Source organism: Hyaena hyaena, unplaced genomic scaffold (assembly GCF_003009895.1).
Source record: "Hyaena hyaena isolate Hyena2069 unplaced genomic scaffold, ASM300989v1 scaffold_980, whole genome shotgun sequence".
Lineage (NCBI taxonomy): Eukaryota > Metazoa > Chordata > Mammalia > Carnivora > Hyaenidae > Hyaena > Hyaena hyaena.
Genome location: NW_024081615.1, coordinates 668,030 through 678,986, shown reverse-complemented (window position 1 = coordinate 678,986; position 10,957 = coordinate 668,030). Strand labels below are relative to the sequence as shown.

General features: G+C 37.9%; 1 protein-coding gene across 1 annotated transcript in view; it reads left to right on the top strand.

The window, feature by feature from the left end:
- Positions 1-10,957, top strand: part of LOC120223349 (arylacetamide deacetylase-like 2) — a 28,530-nt gene that overhangs the window by 11,752 nt on the left and 5,821 nt on the right. The window contains exon 4 of the mRNA XM_039221419.1: positions 2,037-2,208. Within this exon, the coding sequence (XP_039077350.1) occupies positions 2,037-2,208 (172 nt within the window). The remainder of the gene's footprint in view (positions 1-2,036; positions 2,209-10,957) is intronic.

Below are 10,957 nucleotides of genomic sequence, written 5' to 3'. Positions count from 1 at the left end.
GCTCCAGGCTCTGAGCTGGCTGTCAGCACAGAGCCTGATGCGGGGCTCGAACCCATGAAACGTGAGATCATGACCTGAGCTGAACTCGGATGTTCAACCGACTAAGCCACCCAGGCACCCCTGGAAATATAATTTTTAAAATGTTTACTTGTGTGTGTGTGTGTGTGTGTGTGTGTGTGTGTGTGTGAGAGAGAGAGAGAGAGAGAGAGAGAGAGAGAGAGAGAGAGAGAGAGAACGAGAACAAGCAGGATAGGGACAGAGAGAGGACAGAGGATGTGAAGCAGTTTCTGCGCTGATACCTGAGTGCCCAGTGTGGGATTTGTACTCACAAACCTTGAAATCATGACCTGAGCTGAAGTCAGATACTTAACAGAGTGACCCACCCAGGTACCCCAGTAAAATGTAATTTCTAAAAAATTATTTATTTGTCACCATTGCAACATAGTCCAAGTCTCAAAAGAGTCCACTACCTCATATTCTTCTGTGATTTTGGAAATCTCTGAGTGATATGCCTGAGTGAGCATTTTTGGAAGCACTTTGCTCTAGACATAAAACTCATGTCCCAGCCTAGGCCCCAAGTAACATGGCTAAACAGGAGGAAATAAATAAATCCTACACATTTGGGATGATAGATTGTATTTAGGCTGGTGATAAAGTGTTTTATTTTATACCAATTCTCATTTGGAGTAATGTAGGAGATAAAGGTTGGAATCAGCTAAGAATTTTCAGGAAAAAATTCTCAGGAAAAGTGATTTTTATCTTCTGGATTTTGCTAGAAAATATCAGAACGTCTCAGTATAGTTCAATATTTTCTTAAACTGGTGCAGTTTATATTTCCGAAACTGACATCCCCAGGAAAATGTTTTCCTACCTCTCTTCCCTAGTCCATAGTAACAAAAATATACTTACAGACTTTTAATCCAATAGTGATATAGGTTTGGGTTTTGTTTTGTTTTGATTTTTAGCTAGGAAGCTATTAAAGTTTAGAGGGTAACCTAGAGTGACAATTTGATTCTCTCGAGAGTAATTGCCAATGTTTTTGTTTCGGTTACTTACAGAGGCTAGAACTTCCTATTTTCAAGGATACTTCTAATTTATAATATTAAGCTATATCCTTTTTACTTCCATAGATTTTGAAGTAATCTAGAACTTATATATATATTTTCAATATATTTTTATATAGTACTATGTCTGTTTCTGGTTTATATATTTGTCAAATCCTTATGATTTGTATTGTTCTTTGTCCTAAAGAGTCTAAATCTACTGTATTTAAAGTAATAGATACTAACACGTTGGGGTTTGTGTAGCCTATACTGTGTTTAGGATTTTCTAAATATAGTTTATGATAAAATTTTAAGGATCATTTCACTAACATTTAAAGTACAGATATTTGCAAATTTTATTTTTCTGAAGAGCAAAAGGAAAAGTTATCCCTGATAGATAATAGACTAATAGAAATATTCTCCTATTTTTTAAGTTTATTTACTTTTGAGAGAGAGAGAGAGAGAGAGGGAATTGGGGAGGGGCCAAGAGAGAGGGAGACACAGAATCCGAAGCACGTTCCAGGCTCACAGAGCCTGACATGGGGCTCGACCCATGAACTGAGAACATGGCCTGAGTCAAGTCTCTCAGATCTGCTGCTTTCAAAATCCAGGATGTTTTTCCAATATTTTTTAAATGTTTGGATCAAAGTTACATTGAGAATATGGTATAAGCTATAGAGTATCTCCAACCCAAAATGCATGTGGATTAAAAATTATACTTACAATCATAGGGAACTCATAACATCACCTTACCCCTCACACAAAATGCTATCCATAGAAAATAGATAAAAGATTGAAAATCTTTATACGAATTTTCTTTTTTATTCATATGATAAGGAGTTAGTGGAAAACTCAGGTCTGATTTTTTTTGACCGATTAAACAACCAAAACTGGGGTGAAATTGCATCTATTTGGTATTGAAAAGCTACATGGAAAGATACAACCATAAATGGTACTTTAAAAATTGTTTAAATAACTTATTATTTTTTAAAGCTATAGACTAGCTCCTCAACAGCATTTTCCTACTCAGTCTGAAGACAGCTTCACAGCAGTCAAATTTTTTCTTCAAGATAAAATTCTTACAGAATACAGAGTGGATCCCACCCGAATCTGTATTTCAGGAGACAGTTCTGGGGGCAGTTTGGCAGCAGCGGTGACTCAGCAGGTATGTAGCATTTGTTTTTGTTCAGAGAGGTATAGGTCACAAATCATTTTTTCCCTATGCAAATAACCAGTTCTTCCAGAATCATTTGTTGAAAAGACTGTCCATTCTCATTGGATTACAGTGAGGCTTGAGTCTAAGATCAATTAACCATAAATATGACTCTTTCTGAATATTCTTTTCTGTTCCATTGATCTGTACGTCTAATCTTATGCCTGATACTACTCTGACTTCAGCTTTGCTCTTTCTTCAAAATTGTTCCTAGTACTCTAGATCTTTTTAATCAAAATTTGGGAGATCCTGTCAATTTCTAAACACAGAAAGGCTAACTAGATTTTGGTTAGCATTGCATTAAATCTATAGATAGGTGGAGGATTGACATGTTAATAATATTGATACTTCCAATTAAAACACGTTGCATATGTCATTTTATTTAGGTCCTTTTCAATTTCCTCACTATTGTGCTTTTTCAGTGTAGAGATCTTATAAATCTTTTCTTAAATTTAATCCTGAATTATGTGCAAAAATTTTCATGTAAAATAATATTTTTCAAGTGTTTTTTGATAGTATATAGAAATACATTTGAGTTTCACATTGGCCTTTACAATCATATCCTTTTTTTAAAAATTTTAAAAATTTTATTTTTTTAAACATTTTTAAAGGTGTTTTATTTCTTTCTGAGAGAGAGAGAGAGAGAGAGACAGCCTGAGCAGGGGCGGGTCAGAGAGAGAAGGAGATACAGAATCTGAAGCAGGCTCCAGGCTCTGAGCTAGTTGTCAGCACAGAGACCTAGGCAGGGCTTGAACCCATGAACCATGTGATCATGACCTGAGCTGAAGTTGGATGCTTAACCAACTGAGCCACCCAGGTGCCCTTACAATCGTATCCGTAAAAAGATTTATTTATAAATTCTAGTATTTTTAACACTTTCTAGGATATTCTACACAATCATTTCTTCTGCCACTAGAGACAGTTTTAATTCTTCCTCTGTAATCTTGATGGTTTTCTTTTCTTGATTAGTGAACTAGCTAAGGCTTCCAGACTAGGCTTCCAGATTGAATACAGCTGTATTCTTGCTCTGAACCTTAGAAAAATGATGTTAACTGAAGGCTTTTCACAGTTGTCTTTTGTCAGGTTGAGGAAGTCTTTTCTATTCCTAGTTTGCTGATAGTGTTTGCATACATGGGTATTAAATTTGCCAAATGTTTTTAATGCATCTCTTGAGATGACAGTGTATTTTTTCTTCTTTACTCTTTTAATGTGTTATGTTATGTCAGGTGACTTTCAGATGTAAAGTTATGCTTGCAATCCAGACTTGACCTCACTTGGTCATGATGACTTAAATTTTTATACTTCACTAGTTTCCATTAGCTAAATTTAAAATTTTGAGGGATTGATTTAAATTTTTAAAAAATATTTTATTCCGAGGTATTTTATGGTTTTTTGTGCAATTGTGAATGGGATCAGTTTCTTGATTTCTCTTTCTGTTGCTTCATCATTGGTGTATAAAAATGCAACCGATTTCTGTACGTTGATTTTGTACCCTGCAACTTGGCTGAATTCTTGGATCAGTTCTAGTAGGCTTCTGGTGGAGTCTGTCGGGTTTTCTATGTAGAGTATCATGTCATCTGCGAAGAGTGAAAGTTTGACTTCCTCTTTGCCAATTCTGATGCCTTTGATTTCCTTTTGTTGTCTGATGGCTGATGCTAGGACTTCCAGCACTATGTTAAACAACAGTGGTGAGAGTGGACATCCCTGTCGTGTTCCTGATCTCAGGGGGAAAGCTCTCAGTTTTTCCCCGTTGAGGATGATGTTAGCTGAAGGCTTCTCATAGATGGCTTTGATGATGTTTAAGTAGGTTCCTTCTATCCCAACTTTCTCGAGAGTCTTTATTAAGAAGGGATGCTGTATTTTGTCAAATGCTTTTTCTGCATCTATTGACAGGATCATATGGTTTTTATCTTTTCTTTTATTGATATGATGGATCACATTGATTGATTTGCGAATGTTGAACCAGCCCTGTAACCCAGGAATGAATCCCACTTGATCTTGGTGGATGATTCTTTTGATATGCTGCTGGATTCGATTTGCAAGGATCTTGTTGAGAATTTTTGCATCCGTATTCATCAAGGATATTGGCCTATAGTTCTCTTTTTTTGTTGGATCTCTGTCTGGCTTGGGAATCAGAGTGATGCTGGCTTCATAAAATGAGTCCGGGAGTTTTCCTTCGACTTCTATTTTTTGGAATAGCTTGAGAAGAATTGGGATTAATTCTGTTTTAAATGTCTGGTAGAATTCCCCAGGGAAACCATCAGGTCCAGGGCTCTTATTTGTTGGGAGATTTTTGATCACTGATTCGATTTCTTCACTCGTTATGGGTCTGTTCAGGTTTTCTATTTCTTCCCGTGTGAATTTTGGTAGTGAGTGTGTGTTTAGGAATTTGTCCATTTCTTCTAAGTTGTCCAATTTGTTGGCATATAATTTTTCATAGTATTCCCTGATAATTGCTTGTATTTCTGAGGGGTTGGTTGTAATAAGTCCATTTTCATTCATAATTTTGTCTATTTGGGTGCTCTCTCTTTTCTTTTTGATAAGCCTGGCTAGAGGTTTGTCAATTTTGTTTACTTTTTCAAAAAACCAACTCTTGGTTTCATTGATCTGTTCAATTGTTTCTTTGGTCTCTATGTTGTTTATTTCTGCTCTAATTTTTACTATTTCTCTTCTTCTACTGGGTTTAGGGCGTTCTTGTTGCTCTGCCTCTAGCTCCTTTAGGTGAGCTGTTAGATTTTGGACTTGTGCTTTTTCTAATCTCTTGAAATAGGCCTGGAGAGCAATGTACTTTCCTCTTAGGACTGCCTTGGCCGCATCCCATAGATTTTGAATTGTTGTGTTTTCATTTTCATTTGTTTCCATATATTTTTTAATTTCCTCTCTAATTGCCTGATTGGCCCATTCATTCTTTAGAAGGGTGTTCTTTAACCTCCATGTTTTTGGCGGTTTTCCAGACTTCTTCCTGTAATTGATTTCAAGTTTCAAAGCATTGTGATCTGACAGTGTGCATGGTATGATCTCTATTCTTTTATATTTATTGAGGGCTGCTTTATGTCCCAGTATGTGATCTATCTTGGAGAATGTGCCATGCGCACTTGAGAAGAAAGTAAATTCCCTGGCCTCAGGATGTAAAGTTCTAAATATATCCGTCAGATCCATCTGGTCCAATGTGTCTTTCAAGTCCATTATTTCTTTAGTGATTTTCTGTCTGGTTGACCTATCCATTGCTGTAAGCGGAGTATTAAAGTCCCCTGCTATTAGCACATTCTTATCTATAAGCTTGTTTCTGTTTGTGATTAATTGTTTTAGATATTTAGGTGCTCCCATATTCGGTGCGTAGACATTTATGATTGTTAGTTCTTCCTGATGGATGGACCCTGTAATTATTATGTAGTGCCCTTCTTCATCTCTTGTGATTGTCTTTAATTTAAAGTCCAGTTTGTCTGATATAAGTATCGCTACTCCGGCTTTCTTTTGATTTCCTGTAGCATGATATATATTTCTCCATCCCCTTACTTTTAATCTGAAGGTATCTTCCCGTCTAAAATGAGTTTCTTGTAGACAGCATATTGATGGATTTTGTTTTTTAATCCATTCTGCTACCCTATGTCTTTTGATTGGAGCATTCAGCCCATTTACATTCAGTGTTATTATTGAAATATGTGGGTTTAGAGTCTTTGTATCTTTTGTAGGGTTCATGTTTGTGGTGGTGTCTCTGGTATCTTTGTTCCTTGCAACCTTTCCTTCAGAGCATCCCCCTCAGGATTTCTTGTAGGGCTGGCTTCGTGGTGACAAATTCTTTCAATTTCTGTTTATTTGGAAAGGTTTTTATCTCTCCTTCTATTTTGAATGACAGGCTTGCTGGATAGAGGATTCTTGGCTGCATATTTTTACTGTTCATCACATTGAAGATTTCCTGCCATTCCTTTCTAGCCTGCCAAGTTTCAGTAGATAGGTCTGTCACCACTCTGATAGGTTTCCCTTTGTATGTTAGGGCCCTTTTCTCCCTAGCTGCTTTCAAAATTCTCTCTTTGTCCTTGTATTTGGCCATTTTCACTATGATATGTCGTGCAGAAGATCGATTCAGGTTACGTCTGAGGGGAGTCCTCTGAGCCTCTTGTACTTCCACATTTACTTCCTTCCCCAGGTCGGGGAAGTTCTCTGCTATAATTTGTTCCAGGACTCCTTCAGCACCTTTCCCTCTCTCTTCCTCTTCTGGGATTCCTATGATACGGATATTGTTGCGTTTGACCGTATCGCTGAGCTCTCGAATTCTTCTTTCCTGTTCCTGGATCAGTTTGTCTCTTTTTTTGTCAGCTTCTTGTTTTTCTATAATGGTGTCTTCTAAATCACTTATTCTCCTTTCTGCCTCTTCAATCCGTGCATTGGAGGCCTCTAATTTATTATGGATCTCATTTATCGCATTTTTTAATTCTTCATGCCTATTTTTATTTTCCATTCTGTCTGTAGCCATAGTTTCTTTGATGTCCCCTATGTTTTTTTCAAGCCCAGCTATTAATTTTACCATTATTATTCTAAAATCTTGTTCAGTGATGCTGCTGATATCTGTTTTGAGCAGTTCATTAGCTGTCATTTCTTCTTGGAGTTTCTTTGGAGGAGAGGTCTTTCGTTTCGTCATTTTAGTTAGCTTTCCGGCTCTTGTTGGTTTTAAAGACCTATTATTCTCTCTGTTTCTATGAGCACTGCTATATCCAAGAAGGCTCTTTGACTTTCCAGGGCCTACCCTTTCAGAGAGTGTTTTTTGAATGGTATCCCCTGGTCTCTCTTGTTGGGACCTTGGTTATTTTATTTTCCTATTCGTAGTGATATTTGGGACTCTCCACCTTGTGCACTCTAGCTTGTTTCTTGAGGTAGCCCTGGAAAAGAAAACAGACAGACAAACACACAGGGAGCAGGAGCACACAAACGCACAGGCTAATTCAACTAACATGCAAAGCGAGAGGGAAAACGAAAAAGTTAAGAGAAAAGATGGAGGAGGGAGGGCGAATAATAGGGAGTATAAAATACATAAAAGGGTCAAAAAGGGGAAAGGAAAAGGAAAAAAGAAGAAAACCGATGGACAAAGAACGGTTTAAAGGATATAACCAGATTTCCCAGCTACAGTTAAATAGCCGTGTGTATGCAGTGCTGGTTGAGGAGCATAGAGAAACAGAGAGAAAGCAGGGCGGGATGAGACACAATTGGAAATAGAATGAACAGGCAGAAGGGATAAGAAGCTTTTTTCAAAGAGGTAAAGGGTAGAATATGGTTGGATAGGTGAGAGAAGGGTGCTGGAATTATCCAGAGAAACTATATAGTCTAATTACTCCTGAGAGAAATAGCTGAAAATGTCAGTAGGTGTAGAATTTACATTTACACAATGGACTCGTGAACGTTTAAGCAAGCTGGCGACCAGAGTTAATCAGGTCAGTGTTCTGGGGAAAAAAGAGAGAAAAGAGAAAGAAGACGAAAAAAAGAAAGAGTAAAAAAGGGAAAAAAAAAGAAAAGAAAAAAAAAGAAAGAAAAAAAAGGAAAAAAAAAAGGGAAGAAAAAAAAAAAAAGGGAGGAGGGCACCTCTCAGGCAGGGATGGGCGTGGCGGGATCCAGTGCCTCAGGCGGGAGCTCTGCCTCGGCGGTTGTGGGGAGGAGAGTGACGGTGCTCCAGTCCCTTCTTGAAGCAAGAGCTGCTCCTCACTCTTTTGGGGGTGTAAACTCCCCGTACCAGGGGCGCAGCCGAAGTTGGTTGCACTCTTCAACCCAGGGCAGTTCCAATCTCCAAATCCCCGTCTGTGCGACCCGCTGAAGTTGCCTTAGACACAGCTTCCCAGGCAACCCCCTCGGGCAATTCCAAGCTCCCTGCCGAGCTCTAGGGGCGGAGTCAGAATCGCTGCTTCCTTCTCTGGGTCAGGCTGGCGCGCATGGGCGGGGGCTTGCCTGCCGGGTGCTCTGAGCCGGAGTGTCAGAAGGCTCTCTCAGTGGATTCTGCGTCTTTTTTCTCCCAATCTCTCAGGTTTTGTAAGGTTTCCAATGTCTTCAGATCTTTTCTGTGTGATGTATGGGCGTGAGTGCAAGTACGGAGCTCCTTACTTCTCCGCCATCTTGCCCTCTCCTCCTCCAAATGTTATGCTTTAAAAAGGCAACATGAAGTGCACATAAATCATTCTCTAGAATGGATCACATATGAGTCACAAATCAGGATTCAACTAGAACAAAAAATTTGAGAACATACCATGCATATTTTCAGACCAGAATTCTTTGAAACTTGAAGTGAACCACAAGAAAAAATTTGGAAAGACCAACAATATATGGAGGTTAAAGAACATCCTTCTAAAGAATGAATAGGTTTACCAGGAAATTAAAGAAGAAATAAAAAAATACATGGAAGAAAATGAGATGAAAACACAACAGTCCAAGTCCGTTGGGATGCAGCAAAACCAATTGTAAGAGGAAAATATACAGCAATACAGGCCTTCAACAAGAAGCAAGAAAGGTCGCAAATACACAACCTAAGCCTAAACCTAAATAAGATGGTAAAAGAACATTGAAAAAGCTCCAAAACAATAGAAGAAGGGAAATAATAAGGATTATAACAGAAATAAATTATATAGAAATCAAAGAAACAGTAGAACAGAACAATTAAAGTAAAAGCTGGTTCTTTGAAAGAATTAACCAAATTTGATAGCCCCCTAGCCAGACTTACCAAAAAGAAAAAGGACCCGCATAAGTGAAATCATGAATGGAAGAGGAGCGATCACAACCATACCATAGAAATGGAAACAATTGTAAGAGAACATTATGAGCAGTTATATGCCCACAAATTGGAGAGTCTGGACAAAATAGATAAATTCCTAGAAACATATAAACTACTAAAACTGAAACAGGAAGAAAAAGAAAATTTGAACCGACACATATCCAGCAAAGAAATCAAATCAATACTCAAAAATCTCCCAACAGAAAAGAGTCTAGGGCCAGATGACTCCCCAGGAGAAATTTACCAAACGTTTAAAGAAGAGGTAATACCTATTTTTCTGAGACTGTTACAAAACATAGAAATGGAAGGGAAACTTCTAAACTCATTCTGTGAAGCCAGCATTACCTTGATTCCAAAACCAGACAAAGACCCCACCAGAAAGGAGAATTATAGACCAATATCCCTAATGAACATGGATGCAAAAATTCTCAACAAGCTATGAGCAAATGAAATCCAACTGTACATTAAAAAATTACTCACCATGATCAAGCTAGATTTATTCCTGGGCTGCAGGAGTGGCTCAGTATCCACAAATCAGTCAATGTGATACACCACATTAATAGACAAAAGGATAAGAAACATATGATCCTCTTAATAAATGCAAAAAGAGCAGTGAACAAAATGCAGCATCCATTCTTGACAAAAGCCCTCAAAAGTAGGGAAAGTTGGAACATACTGTTGCACATGAATTTAGCCTCAGTCCTTCCATCTTGACACAGAGTTTACCTTCTGGGCCTGCACTCATAGGGCTACGTGACTATCCTCAGTTGCAAGAAAAAAAAAATAAGAAGACAAGGGCTAATGTTCCCTGTTAATGGTTATTTATGACACAGTTTGCATACTTTGTCCTTGAGATAACGGCTATTCCCTTGAAACTCCACAAAGCCCTGAGCCGTGCCTTCAAAATAATAAATGTCCTACTTACCAGGATAAGGGCTGCTCTCTTTATCACTTTGTAGCTTTTTTACAATAACTGGTCAATTCTGCTTCTGTACTGCCCACTTGCCTGCTTACTCATTATAAAAAGCCCTAAGTCTTTGGACTCGGTGCCACACATTTTGGGTTCTGTGCTAACTCTGTGCGGTCCCGGCTAGTAATAAAGACTCCTTTAATTCAGCTGCAGTGGTCTCGGTTGGTCTCTGTGTCTCTCGGCATAACAATACAGCAACATCAAAAAGGCTGTATATGAAAGGCCCACAGCTAATATGGTCCTAAATGTAGAAAAACCGGGAGTTTTCCCCCTAAGGTCAGAAACGTGACAGGGATGTCCACTCTCACCTTGTTGTTCAATATAATACTGGAAGCCCTAGCCTCAACAATCAGACAATGAGAATAAGAAAAGACATCCAAATCAACAAGGACAAAGTCAAACTTTCACTCTTGTGGAGGACATGATGCTTTATGTAGAAAAACTGAAAGATTTCACTAAAAAATTGCTAGAACTGACATATGAAGTCAGCAACGTTGCAGGATATAAAATCAACAGGCAGAAATATGTTTTATTTCCATACACCAATGATAAGTGAGCAAGAAGATAAATCAAGTAATTGATCCCATTACAACTGCACCAAAACCAGAAGATACCTAGGAATTGACTTAACCAAAGGGTAAAAGATCTGTACTCTGAAAACTATACAACACTTTTGAAAAACTTTGAAGAAGACACAAAAAAAAAAAAAAAAAAAAGAAAGAAAAAAAACATTCCATACTCATGGTTTGGAACTACAAATATTGTTAAAATATCTACACTACCCAAAGCAATCTATACATTTAATGCAATCCCTATCAAAATAATACCAGCATTTTTCACAGAGCTAGAACAAACATTCCTAAAGTTTGTATGGAACCAGAAAAGACGCTGAGTAGCCAAAGGAATGTTGAAAAAAGAAAACAATGCTGGAAGCATTACAATTCTGGACTTCAAGCTCTATTACAAAGCTGTAATCATCA